At 47.2% G+C, this 27208-nt stretch overlaps 1 protein-coding gene across 1 annotated transcript; it reads right to left on the bottom strand.

Moving 5' to 3' along the window:
• Nucleotides 1-11213: 11213 nt before the first annotated feature.
• UCN3 (urocortin 3) lies at nucleotides 11214-11717 on the bottom strand. Its single transcript, XM_055330981.1, has one exon. It carries the CDS (start codon nucleotides 11715-11717, stop codon nucleotides 11214-11216), a length of 504 nt encoding a protein of 167 aa, XP_055186956.1.
• Between the last annotated feature and the right edge of the window lie 15491 nt (nucleotides 11718-27208).

Genomic DNA, 27208 nt, shown 5'->3' with positions numbered 1-27208 from the left:
AAAAATAAAAATTTTTAAAAAATGCAGATTCCTGAGCTTCACTACAGAAGCTCTAGAGGTTGGAAGGGGCATGACCTAAAAGTTTGAAGCTTAAAAAACACTTAACGGAATTCATTTTTGGTATTAAACTATACCACTTTCAAACAATTTATAACTTAGAATGGAAACACATAGCTATAAATGCATTAAAACCATCAGTTACATTTTTATTATCCATGATGTTTTACCTGACTAATCATTGGATTCAGGGAGAACTAGACACTACAAAGGTGCTCACTTGGGCTTGGGGGTTGCTCTTGAGCTAATGGTAGATAGTTTCCAAGTGCCTCATTCAGCTGTGGTGTTTACCTTGCAGTCCTCCATTTGTACTCTCTTGGCCTCAACATGGTCAGGGCTTTTGGTTCAGGTAGACATCTGAGGGGAATTGCCACTAAAGCCTTGGCTGAAGGCATAAAGTTGAGTGTCCTATTCTTTTTTTAAGATTTATTTATTTATTCATGAGAGACACAAAGAGAGAGAGAGAAAGGCAGAGACACAACACAGGCAGAGGGAGAAGCAGGCTCTTCGTAGGAGCCCAATGCGGGACTGGATCCTGGATCCTGGGATCAGGACCTGAGCCGAAGGCAGCCGTCCAACCGCTGAGCCACCCAGGCATCCCAGTTGAGTGTCCTATTGAGAGATTTACCAAACTACAGTGCTATTCTCTTCTTATTGTGTAGACCCAGGATGGCCACTCTACCTTTAATGGTTTCCTGGTAGGTGCTTTTATATACTAATATCACTGCTCTGGGACATGGTCTTCAAGAGCTCCATTCACACGATATACCATTTTGTGTTTTTCACTCCTATATTGTCACCACGGGGGCCAGTGAGTGCAGTGTGATGGAAATGATGTCTAGACACTTCAAGACCTACCTGTCAAGATGTGGTTTTCCAGCCCACTCATCAATGAATTTTTGCTCAGTTCTCAAGTCTCAAAGCTTTTGGTTGGATTCTCTTTGGACTCCATGTTCAAGGTCTTTTGCTCAATTTATGTTGAAGCTAAAACAACCTCATTCAAGAGTTCCCTTAGGAACCTGAGGCCTGTTCATTGTAAGATGTGCCAAGGCTTCCAGGATAATCATAAGGAAAGGAATGATTCTCATTTCTATGTCTCTGACTTTCTGTGATCATATATTTGGAGGAAAGTAAAAAAAAGAAAAAAAATTTTCTACAAATAAAGAAAAGATTTGGTGTAGTCTGTGTCATTTCCCCCAAATCCAACACAGGCCAACAGTGGATTGTGTGGCTCTTTATTTAAGTATCAAAGAAAACCATCAATGCTTGAAGGAGCCTATATCCAAATTTATGGGGCTCTATTTTTCAACTAACCTATATGCCTAATATTTACATTTTAAAACCCTCTTATTCAGTAGTAAAGATATTTGATAACCTAAATATAGTAGACATTTCACATACTTGTAAGTATTAGGATTAGATCTCCTGAGGAGCAGTCATCAAGCCTCTACAGTATACATATTATTAGATTTGCCAAGTATTTTTCTGTATTATTCATGTTTCCTCTCTATTAATTTATTAAACATTCATTAAAATGTTTTTACTTTCAGTGGATACCATAGAAACTACAACATTCAAACCTGACTTGTTAGCATTAGTGTTTTTACCACTTCCTGGATAATAAAAGAACTGTAGAATGCTTCAACTCATTCACTATTCTCTTGCCTTTTGTGTATTGTTACCTTATATTTTAGTGCCATCTATATTTTAAACTCTAGAAGGCATTGACTGTTATTGCTGGTGTTTTCAGCCAGGTGTTTGCTTGGATTTGCCTTCCTAGTTCTCCTCTTCACTCCCTCTGGGTTATTATGCTTCCTTGTGGCGTCCTTTTCCTTCTGGCAAAATTCCTCCCTTAGACACTCTGTTGATGTGGATCTGGGGTTGACAGGGAATGATATTTGCTTTTTCTTCCTCAAAGAGTGAGATCACCTACAATAATAGAATAATGAACTTGAGGAAGGGACTCTCTTGGTCATCTGTGGTCTATAGCATAGATAGTGCTTTTTTTTTTTAAAGATTTATTTATTTATTCATGAGAGACACAAAGAGAGAGAGAAAGGCAGAGATACAACACAGGCAGAGGGAGAAGCAGGCTCTTTGTAGGAGCCCAATGCGGGACTTGATCCTGGATCCTGGGATCAGGACCTGAGCCCGAAGGCATCTGCCCAACTGCTGAGCCACCCAGGCGTCCCAGTTGAGTGTCCTATTGAGAGATTTACCAAACTACAGTGCTATTCTCTTCTTATTGTGTAGACCCAGGATGGCCACTCTACCTTTAATGGTTTCCTGGTAGGTGATAGTCCTACCAGGCATAGTAGGAGATGACCTTATTTTCTACTTTACCGAAATCACCTCCATCTGATTTTAACTTTTTGTGTTTCTCTTTAATCATTTCCTTAAATTTATTTTGAATCTACACATATCCTCTTCCATCCTGATGCCATTTATAAAGTTTGCACCTTCTCTTGACTCTGACCTTCCAGAAGACCTTATGCCTTCAATCTCAATCTTTGTATAGGCTCTTTCTCCACTGATTTCATTGTTGTTCTTTTCCTTACTCACAACCTCTTTCCCGAGATTCTCCTACCCCATGGCCCACTATCACATTTTTCCTCTCTGTCAAGCTTCTCTAGGGAATATATGTCTGATGCCCATGCCTCATTTTCTGCTTACTGCTCATTTGTGGTGTGTCTTCCCCACCATTCTACTGAAAACTTTACCTGTAAGATCACCAATCATACCTCATTTGTTGAAACAAAGACTTTCTCAGCCTTCAGATTTCTTTGCCCTAAACGTTTGGTTATTCCTTTTTTCTTGAAACTTGTCCTGTGGTTCCTTCAGCTCTACTTGGTTCTCTCACTACACCTGGCATCTCTGCGGGCTCCTCTTCCGACTCGTCCACCTCTGATGGAGGCAGGCTTGATGCTCTCCTGTGGCCCTCGGCTACCTTGTCCACAACCACATCAGCTCCATGTGGGTCACTGTGAAAACTTTAAGTTCTCCTTCTCTCTCAAGTTTTGTACTGAAACTGCCACCTACTTGCTGGACCTACCTTCTCAGATGTATTGCCTACACTTAAATTTAACTTTGTCCAAGAAAACCTTACCATTCTCCTCAAAAGAAATCTGCTCTTCCCCTGGTATTCTCTCTTGTTTATGTCATCTTCCCAGATTCTAAAACACTGTCATCGTTGACTGTCTTCTGATTGTCTTCTTGCTCTCTACTTATAGGAGTCCTACCCATTCTACCTCTGTAATGAATCCATTCCCTTCCTCCTCTTCCCATAGTAGCCGACCTAGCTCAGGCCTTCACACCCTCTCCCCAGAGCTAGCACCAGTAGAGCCCAAAGGCTTTTCCACCTTTCCCTTTGCCTTCCTGACCTGTCCTGCACACCACGCTGCGACGACATTCGGAATTATTTTGCCCCCTTGCTCAAAGGTTAGTGATTCCCAACCTCTTAAGTATGAGGTCTAAATCCTTGCACATGGAGTCCCCTAGGTGACTCAGCAGTTGAGCATCTGCCTTTGGCTCAGGTTGTGATCCTGGGGTCCTGGGATCCAGTCCTGCATCGGGCTCCCCACAGGAAGCCTGCTTCTCCCTCTGCCTGTGTCTCTGCCTCTCTCTAAATCATTCATGAATAAATAAGTAAATCTTTAAAAAAAAATTCCTGCACGTGGTGTGCAGAGCCTGTCCTCACTAGTTCCAACTTAAATCCCCAGTGCCATCCTTCACTGTGCTGCCATGCACTCCATCCAAACTGGAGCGCCCCCCCAGCCCCTTTTAGCACCTGTTCTTCTCTCTCCTCTGCCTTTGCTCCTTCTTGCTGCATGCTTCCTTCTTTCCTTCTGTGGCTGAGTGATGTAATACTTCAAACCTTGTTCTGTTCCATGTAGCTTCTTGGGCATCCATTTACTCCCACCCCAGGATTAGAGGTACTTGGGATACACTATGAAATCTCTCACTAATTGGAAATATTATAGTAAATACTCACTAATGAATTATGCATATATTTTCATGTAGACATCCTACAGAGAGCTTTGAACTTACGTTAGATTTTTACTGGTTTTAGGAGCATTTGTTGTTTCTCTTTTCAGACACCAGAGGGCACTAGTGAATGCTCAAATAACCCCCTCAGGTCACATAATTGTTCTGTTATTTTCAAGGAAGTTCGTGTGTGTGGGTGTGCAAGCAAGTGCCTATGTGTATTCATACACTCAAAAAAGACTATTCAGAGGTTTTCTCTTGTTTTCAAAAATTAATAGTCTACTAACATTAAGATTAAAAAACTATTTGGGGGCACCTGGGTGGCACAGTTCGTTAAGCATGTGGCTCTTCATTTCAGCTCAGGTCATCATTTCAGGATGGTGAGATCCAGTGTCACCAGGGCTCCATGTTGGTCATGGAGCCTGCTTTCTCCCTCTTCTCTCCCTCTCTAAAAAACAAAACAAAACCTAATTATTCCTTACACTTTTAAGGTCAGCATGATAATCTGATCATTTCTAAGCTTAGCAAATTTAATCGCTTTTAAAGGGAATACACACAAATTTTTCATCTCCTTTGCAATCTTAGAAGATTGCTCTTAAATATTTTAGATTGCATTTATAAATTTAATATATTCTGTTTTCTTTTAAGGGCTTTGTCCAACAGACTTGCACAAGTACTCGAAGTAATTCTTTTAAAATCTAATAAGTGAAACTATAAACGTGCTGATTAAGCATGCTCAAGTACTCCAAACCGCCTATAAACTAGCAAGATTTTTATTTAAGATCACAAATATAAATCATTCACTCAGTTCACATATCTTAAAATTGGAATTATAAGCCTAAACGCTTCTATACTCAACTATCAGAAAAGCTGTACTTTAAATGCTAAATATGTCGCAAGAACTTTACTACATTATTTAATTGACTCATTCACTAGTTATTTACTGGCCACCTCTCAGGTGCTACTCACTCTTCTGACCACTGGGGATATAATGTTGAATAAAGCAAAGTGAAGATGGGGGTGGGTATGAAAGATCATAAACAACAATTGAATTATATCAGATGTTAGAAGGTGATAGGTACAGTTGGGAAAAATAAACCATGGTAAAAGGAGAGGGGGATGGTCAGTGAGAAAGAGGCATTTGTCAAAGACGTGGAGGAAGTGACATACAGAGAATGCAGATTACCAGGAGGAAGAATGTACCAGGAAAACCAAACAGCAAAGGAAGATCTAGAGGAGCAGCCCATGGGGAAGAAGGGAAACACTCTGGTGTCCTGAAAGTCAATTGGAAAAAGGTGTGTGAAGGAGGAGGCAGTTAGTGGTCCACTGTATCAAATGATGCTTACAGGTCAAGAAGGATGAGGGCTGTCCCTTGACCATTGAATTTAGCAATGTGGAAGTCTTTTCTGACCTTGATGAGAAGTTTCAGTGGAAGGGTAGGGATGGAGGCTTGATAGCGTGGGTTTAATGGGAATGAGAGACACTCATTCCCAAGAGAGAAATGGATCAAAAGTAGATTGCTGTAAAAGAAGCAGAGTAATAGGCTACTGTCTGCAAGGAACGGCAGTCAAGGTTTTTTGGGATTTGGTATGATGTAGGAAAAGTACAGTGGGTTTTTGTGCTGATGTGAATGGCAGGTGGGGTAATGCCGATGACGATGACGTGGGAGAAAGAAGGAAGAGTTGTTGGATCAGTGTCTTAAGGTGGCAACGGGGGAGGGGAGGGGAACTTTGTGTATGACACAGGACTGTCCCTGACACAGGAGCACCAATGGTGCATCCAATGTAGAGAAGAAAGAGAGCTTGTGGATAGTGACGCTTTGCGTAGGTGAAGGCGGTGATGGGATTTTATGAAATTTTGCTTCAGAAGCATCCAATTTTCTAAGTGAAATGAAAAGCAAAGTCATCACCTAAGATTGGATATGGGGCAGAAATATGTGAGGTTGGAAGAGAGAGGAAAATGAGTGAACGTCTAGGGTAGTAGGAGTGGGAGTGTAAGGAAATGCAATGTCACTGCTGCACTGCATGAAGAGCTTGTCAGGATTGCATAGTGGGATTGGTGATTGTGTGTGCACATGGGTGTATGCATGTTCAGCTTCAGAGTACAGGGACAGGGTGGTAGAGTGAATTCATGGGGGCTTAATCCATAAGGCAAAGCAGAAGCAGAACAAGGGAATTACAGGTGTCTACAGGGGTACAGTGATGATGATTGATCACAGCATTTACACTGGCAAAGAGTGAAGGGCAGTTTTGAGGATTTAAGGATTATTGGTCTCAGTGGGGCTGGAAGATGTTTGGAGTTGGCTTCCTGGAAGGAGCAAGCAGGGGAGATAAGGAGGGGTAGTTGGACAGCTTATGGTGTAATGGCAAAGTCTGGAGTGTGACTTTAGGAGTGAGTTGGTCAGGGTCAGGGAGTGGCAATGAGACCCAGGATGTTGGACAGGTCATCTATACGTGTGTTGAAACCATGAAGGCAGGAATGGTGTCCAAGAGACTCATGAGCTGAGAGCTAAAGTGATGGGGAAACGAGGTGTACTGACCCAGGCGTTGGTGAATGGTAACAACAATGGGCAGTGGGGTGATCAAATGATGATGTGAGGTTCAGGTGGCGAATAATGGCTTAGGGAGGAAGTGGGGAGAACGATCTCCTGGGATGAAGCATGCTTACCTTTAAGAAAATACTGGGTCATCCCATAGGTTCGGGGTTTCCTTCCCAAGATAATGTTTTTGTCTTTTGCCTTCTTGGCTTACGGAGGTTTCTTAGTGACATCCACCAGGTTGTGACAGGTTCTGATGGAACACGCTCAACCCTAGGAACAGTCTGTGATGGGAATGTCATTAATTAAAGAACAAGGGGGAGTCATTATGTTGTACCTTTGAAACTAATATAATGACATAATGGTACATGTCAATTATACCTCAACAATTTAAAAAAATATTTTATTTATTTATTTATTTATTTGAGAGAGAGAGAGAGAACAAGCAGGGGAGTAGCAGAGGGAGAGGGGGAAGCAGATTCCCCGCTGAGCAGGGAGCTCGACATGAGGCTCAATCCCAGGACCCCAATATCATGACCTGAGCTGAAGGCACACGCTTAATTGACTAAGCCACCCAGGTTGCCCCAATAATTTATTTTAATATAACAAATTGTCTGATGGCCCATGCTTAGATTAATGTGATTACTTAATTTTCAAGTCAGACTGGAATTCATCTGTAATCCTTACTATCTTGCCACCATTTGGCAAGATTTTGTACTTCTTTGGCTCTTAATATATGCAACTGTCTTTTTAGCTTAATACTACATTCTGGTGAACTTGTGCATCTTCCATTTTTTGGAATTATATTAAATATCTGACTGAATGCTGAGTGTCCCTCAGCTTTCCCTGGTTATTTGGTTACAGCTCTCAAGTCATGCCACTGTCACAAAGTAGTCCCTTTCGCTTACGGTTGGTGTTTGTTTTCAGATTTCTTATGAGGTAGGACATTTAGAGATCACTTCATTCACTGGTCTTGTCTCCTTTGAGCAACCTTACTTGGCTTTTGAGCCTTGTCTTATTTTTAAAAGAGGGTTTCAAAATTTTTTTCAAAGGAGTTTAAATCAACACAAATAATACAACAGAAATTGTGTTGAGAATTTTCACTGATGTGAAATCATTATTATCACCCCTAAAAACCCACTTCCAAAACTTTCCTGTGAAGCTCATATGCTTTTGTGTTCATCACATCTTTTTAAAATTGTTTTCCATGATGGGATTTCCTTTCCTGGACATGATGAAGCGACACTAGTGTTTTCGTTGGCCTCACGAATCTTACTGACCCTTAACAAGGAAAAACCACTGTTCCCTTTGGTATCTTTCATCCCACAGTCTCTCTATGGATACAGCCAAAGCATTATAATAATAATTATTATTATTTTAATTTAAATCCACTTCAGAGGAGAGTCCTCAGTGCTAACACAGCACAGTCCCTCATAAATTCTAATACTAGTTAGGAACCTACTATTTTTTAATTTTTAAAAATGTTTATTATATAATATGTCGGCTGAACTCAGTTCTATCAGCCTTTGTCTATGGGTGTTCCCTCCTAGACCTTCTAGCATGTGGCGCTCTCAGTTCTAGGGCATAGGATCTGGGGGGGCTCCCTGATATGATTCGGATGGGAGCCTACACAGTGAGACTTTGCTGAAGACCTCTGAGGATTGCAAATTCATCAGTAATCTCCACAAAATGCAATAATACAGACCAGTGAAAACCTGAGCAGCCCTCTTCGGGGCTGTCATGACACGGGGCATCCTTGATAAGGAGCGGAGGCCGAGTCGCCTGCCCCGAGACAGGTCACTTGGTAACAGACTAGGCTTGTGGGCGTGAAGCAACCTGTTCGTGGGCATCTGCCCCGCAGAGTTATCCAGTTGTGTCTTGGGCAGGTGACAGGTATTGTGCATCGAGGACTCACCAAAGCCTCAATCACAATGTTGCATCCTGTGTACCTGGAGCCTGCTGTGGCACTCAGGGATGACCATGGGCTTGTCATATTCTCCTAAAATACTCTTCAACTCTTGCCACTAAATTGGAACGTTAGATTCTTGTGGCTGGGGAAGTTGTTCTTTTCCTATGCATGTATTCTTCTCTACAGAGGAGAAGGCAAAGGGGCTGGGGGGCGGGTGGTCCTTCCTTTTAAAACAATTAGGATTGGGGCACCTGGCTGGGTCAGTGGGTAGAGCATGCGACGCTTGATCTCGAGGTTGTGAGTTCAAGCCTCACCTTGGGTATAGAGATTCGTTTAGAAATAAAATCTTAAAAATAAAATAAGGGGATTGACACCAGCTCTCTCTCTGCCTCCCCAGGGATTTCACAAAGTACAGTCAAGAGTGAAGGGGGATCATTGGGGATCTGTGGATGTGGCTGTTGTCCTCGTGGGCATCACTGATGTGACTGTGAGCCCCCTGCGGCCTCGGCATGCGCTCAGGTCAGGGTCCAAGTTGGGAGCTCAGACAGCGAATGCTGGGCTTGCTCCTACATAAACCTGTGTGTTCTCACTGTTGCTGGGACCAGTTCTGGCAAATTCCTAGTTCATTAACCCTATGTCTATGCTCACATTTAAATCACAGATAAGGCTCTGAGAGCCTTTTCCAGAATGGAAACAAGTTGCATTTTCAGTTTTTTTAGCATCGGTCCTCTTAAGAGGACCATGGTAAGAGGAGAGGAGGATGGTCAGTGAGAAAGAGGCATCTGTCAGAGACATGGAGGAAGTGACATACAGAGAATGCAGATTACCTGGAGGAAGAATGTACCAGGAAAACCAACCATTACACATTCATCTCATGTTCGACTCACTGTTTAAAAAAATATCCAGTTTTACTTTGTCCAGTAATTTCTGCTGGAAGCAGGGTTGCTGAGTTAAAGGTAAAATGAGTTTGTAGGGGCACCTGGCTGGCTCAGTCGGTGACGTGTGTGACTCTTGATCTTGTAAATTAGAGCCCATGTTGGTGTAGAGGTTACTTAAAAAATAAAATCTCAAAAAAATAAATGTGTAATTTTGATAGGTACCTCCAAATTGCCTCTCTGGAGTTTATATTCCCACCAGGCAGCAACGGAGGAGGGTGACTATTCGCCTTACCCGTGGAGTCTAGGTTAATGGTCATATTCAGGGACTTTTGCCAATCTGGTAGGTGAGAAATTGTTGGGAGGGCAGTTCTCATTGGAATGAAGTTTAGCATTTTCTCATACATGCAAAGAGCACTTGAATGTGTGTGTGTGTGTGTGAGAGAGAGAGAGAGACAGAGACAGAGAGAGAGATCTATTCATGTCCTTGCTTATTTGGAGGGGGAGGGGTTGTTCTTAATTTTTAGCAGCTCTCTGCATTTGATCAGGGAGCCTTTGGTCCTTGTTATATGACTGGCAAGCATTTATCTATTACGTGTCCGTCTTCAGACTTTGCCTAGCGTTGGCTGCTGGTGTGTGTGTTGTTTATTGTGAAGTAACGGTCACGTGCAGAAGTTCCTGTTGTGACTGTGACTTATCTGCACACAGAAGGGAGCAGACCCACAGTCCCTGGTTGGGAATCTGGCCCTCGGGTTTTGCAGCCAGAGGCTACAGAGTTCTTGCGGATGCCCCTTTCTTGTAGACTTTTGCTCATATTAAACCTTCTCATCTCTAAACCCCCCATATAAGTTTTTACACCAGTTGGTATCACCTTGCAGTCCAGTGCTTCTACGGTCCCTGGTGGAAGTTGCTTCTTCTCAGATCATCACTTAGCATCCGGGCTCATGGAGAGCAGAGGCCCTGCCTCCCCGCCGGCCTCTCCCACCAGGCCTGGCATCAGCTGGGCAGCTACTTCTGATCCAATGAACGCTTAATAACAGCCTAGTGGCCCCATGCTTAGCCATGGAGGAGTTTGGGGTGTCAAGGGGGGTAACTGAAAGCTCCCTTCCCACCTGACCCGGTGCCCATCCTACAGCAGACCTAGGCTCTGCCTCCTGGGTGGGACCAGGCCAAGCGCATGGCTTTAGCTTGGGTGATGGCTGGCAGTGTCCTGCCAGCTTGGCCTTCCTGAGCCTCCCTTTAGCTCTCCTAGGACCTCTAAGAAGCTCTCCATCACAGAAGACATCAGGATTGGACTCATCCACCTCCCTCCTTCTCCTCCCCTTTTCCACACTCAGAGATGTGAAGCCCATTGACTGAAGGATGAGGAATTGGAAGCAGTTCGGTGTTGCAGAAGCCATTGGTTTTAATGGGGGTGAGAGGGAAGGGAAGGGGTCTGAAGGCAGGACGGTGAGCAGTGCACCTCGTCTTGCGGCCGCTGTGGCTGGGAGGCGTGAGGGCACGAGGAGCACTGTGCGCCCTCTTCTCCGGCACGGGTCATGGAGGAAGAGCCTGGCGAGCAGGCCCGAGTGACGTTGGCCGCTCACTGCGGGGGAGCAGAAAGGAAGCGCAGAGCGGGAGACACCCTGACGGGCTCAGATTCATGCAGGCAGGACGGTGTCCTGTGTGTGTGTGCAGCGGAGGGAGGGGGGCTGGAGGCGCCAAAGGAGCACGGAGGGGGGCGGGCAGTGAGGCGGCCTGGAGACCTGGCCCATCCCTCAAAACACAAAGCAGCCAAATTGGTAGACCCTCACCCTCCACCCTGACCCCCGTCCCTGTCCTTGAGGTGCCGCCGTCCTGCAGGCCTCTGCCTCTACTTCTTACGCCCAATCTGTGCCATCAGGTGTGCGTTGGCAGCTGCCTTGGCCTGCAAGTTCTTGGCCTTGGCGATGTTGAAGAGGATGTTCATGATGTTAGTGGGGACATCGAGGGACAGAGTGAACTTGGTGCGCCGATCACTCTTGGCCTTGTCCTGGTGCAGCCTCCCCTTGAGCTGAGCTGGAGACAGGTATTTGTACCGGGTGCTTACGGCTCCGTTGCCACTCCCGAAGCCTGGGAAGGTCCTCTTCTTCTTGTCCTCTTCCTCCTCCTCCTTCTCCTCGTCCTCCCCTGAGGATGGGTCTTGGCTGGGCAGGTAGGGGAAGCCTCTCTTGCTCAGCAGCGGTGCATCCTCCAGCGGGCTCCGCCGGGCCTCCCACAGGGCTGTGTTGATGCAGCTGAAGAAGGACTTTCCTGGGTGGAACTTCTGGGAGAGGCCAGGCTGTGGGATTCCTGGGAGCAGCAGCAGCAGCAGCAGGAGGTAGGCTGGCATCAGCATCTCTCCCTGGAAGAGAAGACAGGGATGAGGGCAGAGGGTGTGACAAGGACTTGGAGCTCAGAAGGACCCGGGGCTTTGGTAATGTTCTACAACGTTCTCAAAGTGTGGTCTCAGGACCAGCAGCATCATCAGGAAATTTGCTAGAAATGCAAAGAATTCTCAGTTCTCACCCCCAGAACTACTAGATCTAAGTCTGGGGCCAGCAATCTGGGGCTTAACAAACCCTTCAGGTGATTCTCATGATTGGGAAAGTTTGAGCACCACTAATCGGCTGGAATTGATGGGTTATATTTCATTCAGCTTTGCCAGTCATCACTGGCCCTGAAAAATGAAAGGCAAATAGGTGAGATGAGCATTTAGTAGTTTATTTTGGTTGATTTTAGCGGCCGAGGACTTGCAGCTCTCTCATCCTTAGCAGGGGCCCTATTGAGTGCGTCCCTATTGCTTAAAGACCATGGTGGGTGGTCCAGCCAGTGTTTCTGAGGCAGATCTTCAAGGTCCGTCGCCTGCTTCCTCAGGAGCAAACAAGTTTGTGAATTTGGTTGGATTTACTATAGAATTTACAAAGCGAAAGTCAGTTTGGTCCCTGTGTCGAGATGTTCAGTGTTTCACAAAGGACACCTATGTTCTCTAGCGTGCAGGGTTGAGGCGACCTCAATCCTAAAATTATCAGTTTTTTCTACTACATGACGCTCTTGGCTGGCCATCGACCTGAATGAAGGCTATCGTCTGAGAACGAACCGGGAGGCACCGACACCCAAGCACATGCTTTACCAGGAGTGGCTCCGTGCTTCTCTGGGTGCTTGCTCGGTCGTGGTTTGAAATGCAGGGCAGGTCGTGCAGCTGTCCAGGGCTAGACGGACATGCTCAGAGGTATGAAAGGGTTATGGTCTATAGTGACCCTTTGAATCGAGTGTTTTATTTAAAAAAAAAAAAAACCCAGAAAACAGAAGGCAAAGGAAGAAAACCTAAATTTAGTGTAGGAAGCGTGCATGGCCATGAAAACATCCAGCGCAGTGTCCCTCCTGGAACCTGGGCTGTTTGGGTTCGAAGCCATCATGGGCATTGGGCCCCTGATCATCGGCGCTGGACGAGGCAGGGAGAAGGGCTGTGCCGGGCCAGTCCCACCCTCTGTCCCGCCTCCTCTGCAGCAACAGCTCGCAGCGCTCAGAAGACACCAGCGTTTAGTTGTGTGTGGTCACTGTGCCTTAAGACAATGGCCACGTGGGCAGCATGCCCCTCCTGGGGCCCAGGACCCCCCCACCCGCACCCCAGCCCCCTTGGCCTGTCCTGCCCATGCTCTCTCCTGCTCTGGGATGAATAAAGACCTGAGGTTCCCTTACTTCACTGTCTCCCTTCATCAGGTGCGAGGAAACCATGTGAGGTCCAAGGTGTGGGAGTCCATCAACCCCTCCAGAGGAAGGGCCCCGGCCTCTGCACGCCCGACCTGCCGATCCCCCCCACCCCGCCCCTCTTCTCAGGCTGCCTGACGGTCCCAGGGGGCATGAGGAGGGAAGGGCTGCGCTGTTCGCTTCGGCTGCTTTACCTGAACCTGGAGTTAATTCCTGCCTACGACATCCTTGGCTCCCACAAAAGAAAGCAAGAAAGGTGGGGTTCTTTGTGGATCCTGCTAGACTGCTTCTATAAGGTAGTTTTTTAGGAAGCAAAAAATAATTTGGATAAATAAGTCAACACAGGGGTCCTTCTGGGCATTAAGAAGTGCTAGCCTGGGGATGCCTGGGGGGCTCAGTCGTTGAGCACCTGCCTTGGGCTCAGGTCGTGACCCCGGGGTCCTGGGATAGAGTCCTGCATCGGGCTCCCCGCAGGGAGCCTGCTTCTCCCTCTGCCTGTGTCTCTGCCTCTCTCTCTGTGTCTCTCATGAATAAATAAATAAAATATTTTCTTAAAAACCTATTAGCATAGCAGATGATCCTTCTGTTCTCTGCAGGGACAGGTGACAAGCAGAGATGAGAGGGGCTGGCCGTGGAGGCTGAGCGCTGGCCTCAGCTCTGCGAATCATTGTCAACATGACCGTGAGCAGGTCTTTTCTTGAGTGGGAATGAACCCACACCCCCTCCCAGCTTCTTTAGGCCGTGAATGGACCTAGAACTGACCCTCAGACACCTGAGCCTCGTCCTCTCTCTGAAGGAGCACCTTGTGTGCCCTCACATGCACTGACCAGGCCAGCGCCCCGTGGAAGGCCGGTGCTTTCCTGGCCACTCCCGTTGTAGCGACCACCTGCCTTCCCCACGTCCCCCTTAAGAACCGGGTGGATCTCTTTGTTATTTGTTTTTACATCGTTAAGATTTCAAGTTTATTTGATCAGTTATGGAAAAATACGCGATGCTTGCTTCCTATGACCCAAGTGCCTGACCTAGGTGCCCGGGGCACGTGGCGGTGTGCGGTGACACCCACAGACTCCCAGACTTGGGAGTTAGCGAGACACAGGTGCAAGCCCACCCTGTCCCTCTTCCCCTGAGCCCCATGGGCAGGTCGCTTAACCTCCATGCGTTGCAATCCCCTCATCCGACAGAGGGGGACAGCAACGAGGACCTCGGAAAGCCCGCGTGGAGGATGAAATCAGGGTGGAAGAGCTCTTGCTCCAGCCAGACGCACTTCGCAAAGAAGGCTGCTTCCTATTATTTATGTGCGAACATAACATAAATATATGTTTGCACATAAATAATCTCTGGGTCCCGTGAGGATGAGATTCAGGTCACACGTAACCATCTGGGCGGTGACATCTGTATCTCCGTATTTCGGTCTCTCTCCATCTACATCTCTCCATGCCAGGTTCTTCTCGGCCACTCACTTGATCCTGCAGGCCGATATCTTCTTTACTGTGTTGTATTTCTGGCTTTTTTTTAGTTTTTGGCTGTTGTGCCACTTTTGTCATCCTCTCGCCAAGGCCTCTTCCGGCCTTGACCGAAGTCCCAGTCAGCTGCTTGCAGCCTTTGAAGAAGCTCAGCATCACCCAAAGGGATTGTCCAAGCACGGCCCCAGGGCGCCACCCCAGGAGCTTCTGGATCGGTGAGGTAGGGATGGGATGAGGCCTGAGCATTTGCGTCTCTAACCCGCTCCTACTGGTTCTGCTGCTGCGGGTCCGGGAACCACCCCTCGGCTGTCCCTGCCCTCCTGGGACCTGCTTAGAAATGAACTAGGGGTGGTAGAAAGGGAGGTGGGCGGGGAAATGGGGTGACTGGGTGACGGGCACTGAGGGGGACACTTGATGGGATGAGCCCTGGGTGTTATTTTATGTTGGCAAATTGAACACCAATAAAAAATAAATTTATATATATAAAAAAAGAATTGCACACCAGGACAGCCTGGGTGGCTCAGCAGTTTAGCGCTGCCTTCAGCCCAGGGCCTGATCCTGGAGACCCGGGATCGAGTCCCACATCGGGCTCCCTGCATGGAGCCTGCTTCTCCCTCTGCCTGCGTCTCTGCCTCTCTCTCTCTCTCTCATGAATAAATTAATAAATTAATAAATTAAAAAAAAAAAAAAGAATTGCGCACCAGCTCCCGGGACAGGCGACAGTCGCCAGGGGCATGTGGACCGTCTCTGTGGGAAAGTGGACTTGCTCTTTCTTGTAATGTCGTGTTCAACAGCTGCACATTCGGCTTTATCCTTCACTGAGGACCCAGTGGCCACCTGTGTAAACCTAGAAGGAGCGGTGGCTTCAGCAGCCTCACACCCTGGAGGCATCTTAAAGCTCCGGGGCAGGTCCCAAGGGCTTGTAAGACTGAAAGGATTTAAAGGCTCAGAAAAACCCAGTTCACAGAGAAAGGGCGAGTGGTGGCGGGAAGTAGTGGAGAGAGCTTCATTTAGGGTTTGCAAGGGAAGGTTTCCGCAAGGGAGCCAGGAAGTCCTTTGCTCCGCCCGGAGGTCTGATTCCCCAGCATTTCCCCTCCCATTCTTAGGATTCCTTCGCCATCCCCCCTAGTGGGACCCCGTAGAGGGGGACAAGTCCCAGCCACCTGCTGCGGGAGCAAGCGCTCCCCCTCGAGGGAGACAGACGGAAGGGGGGACAGCTCTCCATCCATCGTGGGTTTTGCTGGTTTGGGTACCTGACACCGCACCCTCCCCTGCAAGCGCCACCTCTGCAGGTGCCCCTCGGAGCCGAACCCGAGAGCCTGGGCGCCCCGGGAGGGATGGGCACCGGCTCTGAAGCCAGAGGCAGACGCACCCATTCCCCAGCTGCGCCCGGGGCCAGCGCTTCCCAGCCGTGGGAGGCAGGACCAGTCCTCCTATTTTACCCTGTTCATCTGCAAACACCGGGAAGAAGTTAAATTAAAAAAATTTTAAATATAAAACCGTGGCTGTGGAATCTGGGGGACCTTTACGCGTTTCGGCAGGTGTCATAACAAGGAGCTGCCCTCTCTGGTAGACCAGGGATCCCTCCGATGGCTGCGCAAGGCACCCTCAAAGTGAGCGGGCGAGGAGGGCTCCTACCTGAAGGCTCCCCCCCCCACCGCCCAAAGACAGAGGAAGTGCCCGGAGAAGCGTGTGCATGTTACGGCTAACGTGTCCCCGGCAGTGCTCATGTTCACCTCACTCAATCCACTCTCAGAAGTGGTATGTGCGCGCGTGTGTGTGCGTGTGCGCATGTTTGCAAGGTTGCCACGTTTGGGGAGAAAACGGAATTCCTCAGAGAACCCGGACATCACATAGAGACATCCAACGTCTATCTTTGTGTTCCTTCCCCCTCCCAGGTGGCCCCGAGTTATTACAGACGTGAGTCCCCTCCCTCTAGGGTCCCCAGCATGGCAAGGGAGAAAGGACGCTGGGCTTTGAAGGTAAGAGGACCTGGGTTCGAAACCCCCCTCACCCTCTCGCCTGCCCGGGGGGGGGGGGGGGGGTGAATCCCGAGAAAGAGAGACATCACCTGCCCTGCAGGTGTCCAGGGAGGAAGCAATAAATCCCAGCACCCTCCTGCTCCTGCAGCCAGGAATGTGGGGAACAACAGGCTGTAGTTTGTAGTTTCTGTTCACACCCGCCTCCCCATTTGTTTGGAAAAAATACATTTGCGAGAACCCGCTCTGCCTCCAATCTCTTACCTTTGCAAAGCAGGTCTCTCTGTACCAACAAAGGGAGGATGCACTTCTTACCTAAAATGCACACTGGGCTCCCTTGGGCCGGTGCCCCCATGGGGGAGAGGGGGTGTTGGCCGGCTTTGCCTCTCACCCCTGCCCGCCCAGTCCCCAGCACGTCCTGCCTTATCTAGAGGCAAATAAATTCACCCCCGATGGGCGATGGGCGAGTCCCAGCCAAAAGCTCACCTGGGAGTGGCCTTCGCTCTGGAGTAGAAATGCTCGGCGTGGCAGGTGCAGCTTCAGGACCAGGAGATCTGCCCCAGAAACATCCCCTTGAACTTCTGTCTCTGCTGGAGTCACTTCTTCTTTCCTTTTGTGTGTCCTAAGTGGGCCGTGATGGTTCCCTCTCTATGGAAACCACTCCACTCCCTCGTGTGTATATGTATATATAAAAGGGACAGGTCACGGGGTGGATCGTAATCTCAGACGCGGTGTCTACCCTGGGATGCGATTTCGTTTAAAAGACAACCGAACCAGCTGTCTGCGTCACGGAGATGACAGGCACTCTGCATCCCTGACCCCTCCTACCCGCCACCCCGCTGGCCCTCCCACCACCTTCCACTTCCCCTCCTGCCCTGGCAACTTGCTCATTGAGGAAAAGGTGAAAAGGCTCTATTAACCCGAGAGAAGCAGCTCCTGATCTTAGCTCCTACTGATTTCAGCCTTCCCATGCCCTTCCTCATCACTCCATCCCTCCTTTGTTTTTTTTTTTTGCCCCTGATACGGTTTAATAGGTTTAATATGCAAATGAGGCCCAGTAAGAGATTAACAACAATAACTAATAAGGTAAAACAATTGTAACAATGTCCTGTAATAAAAGTTACATGAACGTGGTCTGTTCTCTTTCAATTTATCTTTTTTTTGTATATTTTTTTATTGGAGTTCGATTTGCCAACATATAGCATATCACCCAGTGTTCATCCCATCAAGTGCCCCCCTCAGTGCCCGTCACCCAGTCACCCCCACCCCCCGCCCACCTCCCCTTCCACCACCCCTTGTTCGTTTCCCAGAGTTAGAAGTCTCTCATGTTCTGTCTCCCTTTCTGATATTTCCCACTCATTTTTTCTCCTTTCCCCTTTATTCCCTTTCACTATTTCTTATATTCCCCGAATGAGTGAGACCATATAATGTTTGTCCTTCTCCGACTGACTTACTTCCCTCAGCATCATGCCCTCCAGTTCCATCCACCTTGAAGCAAATGGTGGGTGTTCGTCCTTTCTAATGGCCGAGGAATAGACCCCTTTCTAGGGAAATGCCTCTTTTGTTGTTAGTGTTTTGGTTGCATCAAGAGATTTTAGGTGTGTGTTATAGTAATTGTGAATTGTTTTACATTAGCACTCAGTTTTTAGCCTGAGTGTGAATGGGTTATTTTGGGTTGAGGTTGGCTATGTTTTTCCTACCTTCTCACAGTTTTGTTGTGAAAACCTTGCTGCTTTGATCCATTTAGTGTATAACGGTTTTAAGTTGGAGATTATCCTAACATTTGGGACCGGCAATTGCATACTTTGGTTATGTTTCTGAAAAGGCTGCTTAAAGTCAAAATTATGTAACTTGACACAGTCTTTTTCTAGTAAAAACAGGGGGTTATAGCCTGAGGTCTTGAGAAATTAGCTTTGAGTACCTGTGTAATTGATTTATAAACTGTTAGGCATAATTTAATGCATTTTCAGTGCCAGTATAAGTCATATTGAGGCAGTATAACAACAGCATTATAAGACTATTAGTGTCATAAGGTGCTCTCATTACCTAAATAAGGTATATGAGGTTTAGCAAGCTCTGTCTTAAGAGATAAAACTTTACCTCTGTAAAATTATTTTTCTTCATTTTTTTCCTGCTGCTACTCTACTTGGTTCTTCAATGTTATATGCAGCAATCTACTTTTTTTCTCTTCTTTTTTTCCCTGTGTGGGGCTTGAATTCTCACAATCCATCCCTCCTTTTGAAAGCTGGACGTGGGTCCTGCTTTGAAAGCAGAGAAGGTGACTTGAAGTTCAAGTGCTGTCTTCTAATTCTTGTGGGTCCTGCCGTGCGCTGTTATCCTTAGCGGCTCACAGAGCTCTAAAAGTTTGTGTTCATCAGAGGACACACAAGGGGGCAGACACACTGTGCCTAGAGCTTCTGTTGGAAAATCATCTGAATTTTACCCATTTTTTTCCATCCATTCATGCAATATTTTTGGAGCCCCTGCTGTGTGCCAGGTATTGGCAGTGCCCTGAGGAGTTCAAAGTTGAGAACCCTGTTCTCTTAGGCATCACAGTATGGAAGGATGGGTAAAAACAGCCTAATGTCAGCGTGGCCAGTGCCGGAGGACAGGACAGAGGAGCAGCCCCATCCCGGAGACTGAACACAGGCAGCGTGTGCCAGGAGAGGAGAGCAGAGGTTCAGACAGAAAGGCTTGAGAAGGAGAGAACCAGAGAACCCATCTGAGGATGGGTTGGGGGGGTGGAGGGGCAGGTGGGCAGGTCTGGGTCAGGAGGCTGGCTTCCCACCCGGAGGCACCCAACACCCAGCTGAGGGGGCTTCGATTTCATTCCAAATATAATGGCGCGAAGAGGTAGGGACACTGAGGCAGGCAACCTCCTTGTTTCACAGATGAGGGCATCGAGGACAGAGTCAGGGTGAGGATCTGGGTCTCCTGTGAGCCCAGAGCTCTTTGAACCTGGGGCTGAACCATTTGGAAGGGTCGTGCAAGACCCACGCTATGCCCAGGCCTCTGGGCAAGACCACAGCTCTCCATCCTCCATGGGCCTTTTCACCTCCTGAAATTCCTCTGGATGAAGAGCTAAGTGGACTTCCGGAACCATCTTGATGTGTTACTGCTCAGAGGTGTTTTGGGAACAAGTGGAAAGCCCACTTTGGGGGAGGATGTGGAGTCTCAGCCTCCACTGTGGACGAGCAGGATTGGACCTCACCTCACTCCTTCTTCTGCAGCTGCCTGCCTCGGGTTCTCCTGAGCCTAGTGGCCACATGCAACTAGAGAACTGATCCAAACTCATTCATTCACTTGTTCGCTCATCCATATATTCGTCGTTGGGAGAAATGTTCTTTTTGCCCATTTCAGATAATTACAAAGTAATAGAATTTACATAGATTAAGGGGTAGGTGGTTAGAAACCCGAGTTGAACCCCTTCTCTGCCTTTCTGAGCTCTGGGATATGAGGCAGGTGGTCTCGTGAAGATACACCCGGAGCAGGGATCCTCAGCCTTGGCACTGCTGACATTTTCAGCCGGGTGAGGTCGTGGGGGGCTGTCCTGAGCATGTTGGGATGTTAGCAGCAGCATCCCTTCGCCTGGGACATCCCACAGCACACCCTCCCCTGTCCAGCAGTGATAACCAAGTGTCTCAGCTGGGTCCCTGGTGGACAAAATTGCCCCCAGTGGAGAACCCCTGCCCTAGACTGTGGGATTTAGGAAGAGAGACAACATTGGCCTCTCTTTTTGCTGATCTGCCCTGGCCCCTCTCAACGTCCTACAGAGTCGGAAGCTGCAGGGGACCGTGGGGCCTCTCTGCAGTGGTGGCTGGTGGCTGTCCCTGAGGGCACCATCCGTTCTCCAGACAGGGCTGGGCTCCTCAGGCCCCATCAGCCCATCTGGGTTGGCTTTGGGCTTGGCTCATGACACCCATGAACTCTCAGCCTGAAAGGAGAAGGTCCCATGTGGGGTCCGTGTAGCCCTGGGCGGTGGCTGGGCGCACAGTCCTAAGGGTGCTTTTTGCAGAGATTAAAAGGTCAAGAGCAGCCTGGTTGCTTTACAGCTGCACAGCTGCTTCTAGATGCATCTGATGGAGGCTTGGAGAGAGCGCTGGGCAGAAGGAAGCCGACTGGTGAGTCTTGCTCGTCAACAGGGTCTCCGTCCCTCTGCAGAAGTGCACACCTGGCACTGCGCTAGGCTGGCGCTCTTCTCCGGCCCTGGTGGGTCACAGGTGTCCTCCACGGATGCAGCCTTAGAATGTGGCTGTGTGTGTGTGTGTGTGTGTGTGTGTGGTGGGAACCCCGCGGAGGAGGCAGGTGGAGGGCGCTGAGCAGCTTCACACGCCAACAGAACCAGCTTGTGTTTATAAAGCGCCTCTCCCCAAAGTGCTCAGAGCAGGTGCACGAGATAACATCATCAGTTTCTCTGCTTCCAAGGGAGGCAGGGAAAGAAATAGAAAATAAAGAGGCAGGGAAAGGAACGAGGGGACAGGAGCACGCTGGACCGCGGGGCAGGGGTCCTTACCTTGGTGTCAGGATAGAGCACTTTCGCTTCTGCGGTGGGGGCTCGTGGTTCCTTGATCACGCCCGGCACATTCTCGGCTCCTGTTTCCCGTCTCACAAAGTGTGGGTCGGTGTGCCCGCCTTCTTCTACCAAGGTTGACGTCAAGGGCATTGGTATGAACCCGTTGAAGTTCTGCACAAACAGAGAATATCACTGTCAGCCTTACTTTCCAATCCTCCCCTTATTTTCCTTGACTCCTCGGTGGCTGGCAGGTGTGTGTGCATGCGTGCATGTGTGTGTGTGTTTCTTCTTGTGGATCTGTCCACTTTTTTGCTCTTTCTGGAGTGTTGGGTACATGCAGTGGCCTGTTTCATCATGTTTCATGACATTACTGTCAACCCCTTCATGCCATATAACACCTGTTGTCTTGGAGTCCGCTTTGCTTCGTATCCAAATGGCTATTCCAGAGTGCTGTTGGGTAACATTCGCCTGGTGCGCTTTTCTGGTCTTTTCCATGTCAACCTTTTTTTGGGCAGTGGTACCTGTTTAAACTTTAAAATCTGATCTAATCACCTGTATTTTAACAAAGCCTTTAACACACTTATACCGATAGTGATTACGGATGTAGTTTGATTATTTTCTGCTGTCTTGTCTCACATTGTGCTTCCTATTTGCCCTGGGTTTTTCCTGGCCTGTGTTCTGCTGGATTAGTTCTTCATTTTCATTTTTCCCTCTCGTAGTTTATAGAAGAAGCATTCAAAGCCACAGTGTGTCCTCGGAGCACTGCTTTCACTGCATCCCACAAAAAATAATGAACAGTAAACTGGTAAAATCATTCTATCCTTAGGGAAGGGGAGACCTGTGCTTTCACTCCTGTTTCCTCAACAAGCAGGACTGATTTAATTGCAAATAGGGTGTACTCCTGCAATAATAGCAGACCCATTACATCACGGTCACATCCAGGCCTCTCTGGAGTGGTCCTGCAACACCTCCTCTGTGGATCTATCACAGATTATTTTCACTGGACTTTGTATCCATCTTGAAACCAGCGGCAGTGGGGACAGGTGGGAAAAAATTCTGGTTCGTCTCCACATCCAGGCACAGTGGTGACATGTCAGACATTTTATGGTCTTCTCCCTAATGGACTGTTGGTAGCTGATTGATTCATAGGGTCTCCTGGGGGCCACCAGCAAGATGCAGTTGCCTCTAATGGGGCCGCCTAGGACGAAGCATCAAAAGCTTTCTGTTTCTCGAAGGAAGGGGCAGACTCAGATGTGAGCCTTCTTGGATAGCCTGATACGCCTGTTCTCTGTCTTCCCAAACTCAGGGGTCTATCTAGGTGGTGGGCAAACTAAGTAGTCAATAGCACCAGATCCACATAGAGGATATACGTTTCCTCCAGTGGCAAAGGAAATGGGAACTCTGAAACTTCTACACAAAAGCAATACAGCAGGCGGCGTGCTCCCACACTTCTCCGTGGAGGCTCGGCAGTAATGATGACCAAGCAGACGCCATTCCCCCAAGTGCAGTAAATGCATCTTTGCCACTTCTTCTCTTCTAGCCACCGACCTGGCCCCTAGATGCGTTTTGGAACCTCTGCCTTGATGCCTGGAGGTCAATCAGGTACCATGCTCCACCAACTATCTAATCAGTCAATGAGAAGTAAAAACCAGCATATTCCTACCTGCTGTGAATTTTAATCTGCTTCCCTTGGCTAAGCCTAGGCTGTGGAGCTGGCCGAGGTTAACGCTGAACTCACGGCCTACAGCACCGCATCTCCTGCTCGAATGGAGCTTATCTAACATGCCTTTTCTCTGTAAGGCTCCACACAATGCTCTTGCTCTTTGGACCACTAAGACAGTAGTACCTCAGCTCTATGCTTGGGGGTCATTTTAAACAGCAAAATCACCACATAAAGCACAGAAATGCCAAAAAGGAGCAGTACATATATTGCAAAAAGGGCACTCCTCTGCAGTACAAGAGCTGAAATCTGAAGGCAGTGTCACCCTGCTCAGCCTTAGACGGGAAACGTGTGCATTGGGTGACTCAAATTTTTCACCACTCTGCATAGACACATATACCCGAATGACCCTGAAAGGGCCATCAATGTTCATTTTGGAGTTACAAGTATGTCGTGAGATGTAAGTGTTTTGTATTCTTTTATGAACTGGTCTGTCAAGTATGGCTATAAGGGGAGATGAAGGAAAGATCCAGGGAAACCAAGTTTATTAAACTCAAAAGTCCTGCAGGCATGAGGCACAGTCACCATGCAGGGCCCCCCATAGGGGGGCAGCACCAGCGATGTCAGGGAGCAGAAAATAGGAGAGAGGAGAGCACTCAGCCACAGCCTTTTTTGGGGTTTCCAGGGAAAGGAAAGACAGGGCAAGGTAAATAGGTAAAGACTGGCCAATGTGAACAGTTCAGCAGGCTTGGGCTGTCGGGGTGTCCCTGATTACCTGGCCCCTGGGGTGATGAAAGCAGAGGAATGTTGTCTCCTGGGGCACACAGGCCAGAGAGAGAGGTCTAGCTCAGGACTGGGTAACATGCAGATCACAGCTGTGTTATCTTGAAGAATTAGCTAGCCCGGGGTGGCAGTGTCTCCCAGCTGGAAAGTTTCTTCAGGATGACAAAACATCATAATATACAGAAAATAATATATGAATTATTTTATGTACGTACAGTATATGCAGCAAACTGCAGGACGGACTCCATCCATGAATAACAAGGACCAACTGCATGTGGTGAATGAATGAATGGACACAGGAAGCCAGAAGTGGGACTGTGTTTCCTTTGTCACAAGTTTCCTTTACCTTTTTGCCTCTCTCATGGTATAACAAAGAATATGACAAATAAGCACTTTTGACCTGGATAAGATGGCAGACTGCACCAACCCCAAACCTCCAGCGATGACCATATAGAAATTCTGGATAAAAATACATCATTTAAAGATGCATTTCTGGGGCACCTGGGTGGCTCAGTTGGTGATGCATCTGCTTTTGGCTCAGGTCATGATCCTAGGGTCCTGGGATCGAGTCTGGCATCGGGCTCCCTGCTTGATGGGCAGCCTGCTTCTCCGTCTCTGCTGCTTGTGCTCTCTGTATGCTCAGTCTCTCTCAAATAAATAAAATCTTTGAAAAATGCATTTCTGAGCTCACAAGGAAGAAGAGGAGTTGGGAGGGTCCTCTGGTGCCAGGACATGAGGGAACTAAAAATCAAAGTTACAAACACATAAACGGGTGCCACATGTGCCCTGGAGGAAGACTGCAGGGCCTAGGAGTCAGGGACATTGGTTTTAACATCTACATGGGGGGACGCCTGGGTGACTCAGTGGTTGAGCATCTGCCTTTGGCTCAGGTCGTGATCCCGGGGTCCTAGAGTCGAGTCCCTCATAGGCTCCCTGCAGGGAGCCTACTTCTCCCTCGGCCTATGTCTTTGCCTCTCTCTGTGAGTCTCTCATGCATAAATAAATAAAATCTTAAAAAAAAAACTACGTGGGATCAGAGGAGAGGGTCTTGGACTCATGCAAGGTTAGTTTTGGAACTGGGATGCCCACCAAAAGCTTTCTATGGGAGCTAAAGATAAAGCAATGCAGAAATGGAAAGAACTCTCAAATGCCTCTAGAGCAAAATAGGCTCCTGTGAGAAATGAATGGCTTGGTGAAATTAAAATATTTGGTTACAATTGTAAAATTCCACCTCCATCTCCCATGATTTGAAAGGCTGTGTGCTAAATGGGGGTCTATAAGGAGAATTTCCTATCATAGTTTTTCTAAAAAATTTGCCCTCTCTAGCTCTGTGCTGTCCCATATGGGAGCCAAGAGCCACATGTGGCTAGCAAGCACTTGAAATGTGGTTAATCTCCATTGAGATGGGCTCTTGAGTATAAAACACACACTGTATTTCAAAGACTCAGTATAGAAAGGTGTAAAGATCTCATTAATAATTTATTATATCCTTATGTGTTGAAATAACATTTTGGATATGTTGGGTTAGGTAAAATATATTAAACAAATTTCACTTAGCTTTTTTCCTCTTCAAAAGTTTGGTTACTGATCATACCTGCCACCTTGGGTATAGTGACAATTACATGAGGCCATGCGTGTTGTTACCTAGCACAGCACCTAGGCCAAGAAGGGTACTTCCAAGATGTAAATTTCCCCCATTTCTTCTTGGCAACTGAAATAAAAAGTCTATTAACCTCAGCCAATAACATCATCGTGCATGAGGGAACAAATCTCTTTATTACCCCTGTCAGCTTTGAACATTAAAATCATAAAAATGTTTATCCTATTTGTTTTAATTTGCTTTTCTTCGTATTAATGAGGCTGAACATTTCCCCAACACTGCTGGTGGGAGTGTAAAAGTTTTCTGAAATGATTTTATCAAGAGTCTTTTAAAAAGTTTATTTATACTTCTAGCCAATAATAGATTATTTTTTCCACATATTTTCCCAAAATAAGAGAGATAAAGACTGAGATGCATATTGAAGAATCTGGGATATGTCCAAGAATCTTCACTTTTTAAGATGTAGGTTAAAATAGTTAAGTCTCGGGGGGCCTGGGTGGTGCAGCTGGTTAAGCATCCAACTTGGTTTTGGCTCAGGTCATGATCTCCTGGGATGGAGCCCCATGTTGGTCTCCACACTCAGTGGGGAGTCTGCTTGAGTCTCTCTCTCTGCCCCTACCCCACCCTTTCTGTCTCTTTAAAATAAGCAAATAAATCTTTTTTTTTTAAGTGATTACGTCTCAGTAGCTTGGAATATTGTCTCTACCAGCCAGCAGATGAGGATTGGGAGGGGCAGCAGTGTGGCCCCAAGGGGCGATGCCCGGTGCCCACTTGCACTGAAGCTGGGTTGCCGGTGGCTTTTTGCCTAGATGTCCCTCCCTTTCATGTTGTGTCCCACTAGCTTTTCTATTCTCACCTCCTTCTCCCCTATCCCCCTTCTGCGTCCCATTTATGACCTCCTCTTAACCTAGTAACATTTTTTGTAAGAGAGGCCCTTTCTCTGACTATTTGCTGTCCTCCCAAACACTTGTTTTATGCCAGGATACCCTCTGCTCTCTTTTATGCTTGGGTCTTTTGAAATCAAAGCCAAGATGTTTCATTTATCTGCCTGTCCAGCCCGCCTCTGAGTAACTGACAACAGGCCAGTCCAACCGATTAAATAAGAGATGGGGAAGGAAAATAATGGTATCGTGATGGGAAAAATACTTTACTGTATCAAAATATTATCGCACTACACATGTTACGTAGATGTGTGGGAGAGAGACCTTTGTTCAGTAAACTCTCCCTCACTTCCTTAGAAATCTCATTTGGCTGTATGTTAGTTTATCTAATTATTTTTTTCTCATATACAGCTACGATAGTGTGTGGTACTTTAATTAAACGATTCAGATAGGTAGTTAATATATAATTATATATATTAGTAGTTATGCCTAAATATTATTTTACTAATAGTGGTCTGTGCTTCTTAAAATGAAGATACCATTGTTCATTACAACAGTATTATGCTGCTGCTTCTTCTGAGTCCAGCAGGACGGCAGAGCCCATCTGTACTAGGGGTTCAGATGTATATTGGTAGGAATTATCTGTTGAAAAAAAGAAGGAAGGAAGGAAGGAAGGAAGGAAGGAAAGAAGGAAGAAGGAAAGAAGGAAAGAAGGAAATTAATCAATCAATCCCATTTGGCTGCAGAGTAATTAATTTCCTTACTGTAACTGTGGTAAAGATTATGTACTGTACTCTACACAACAAATATGGACTGTTTGGACAGTAGAGTGGAAATAATACAAAGAAAATTCTCTATAGAAAAAATAAGTGGGAAATATCAGAAAGGGAGACAGAACATGAAAGACTCCTGACTCTGGGAAATGAACTAGGGGTGGTGGAAGGGGAGGTGGGCGGGGGGGTAGGGGTGACTGGGTGGCGGGCACTGAGGTGGGCACTTGACGGGATCAGCACTGGGTGTTATTCTGTATGTTGACAAATTGAACACCAATAAAAAATAAATTTATTAAAAAAAGAAAATTCTCTATAATGGAGGAAAGATCTTTTAATAGAATATCCTAATCCTGATCCTCTGAAAAGAGCACGCAGGGTGGCACACTAGTGAAGCAGGACTCACAATTGTGTGCTTACCACAGATTGAAAACCTAAATCTAATAATCCTAAACCTGCTTCCACAATGAGCAAAGAAATAAAATAAAGC

Source organism: Nyctereutes procyonoides, unplaced genomic scaffold (genome assembly GCF_905146905.1).
Source record: "Nyctereutes procyonoides isolate TBG_1078 unplaced genomic scaffold, NYPRO_anot_genome, whole genome shotgun sequence".
In the NCBI taxonomy this organism is placed as follows: domain Eukaryota; kingdom Metazoa; phylum Chordata; class Mammalia; order Carnivora; family Canidae; genus Nyctereutes; species Nyctereutes procyonoides.
This window is presented reverse-complemented; position numbering and strand designations above follow the sequence as displayed.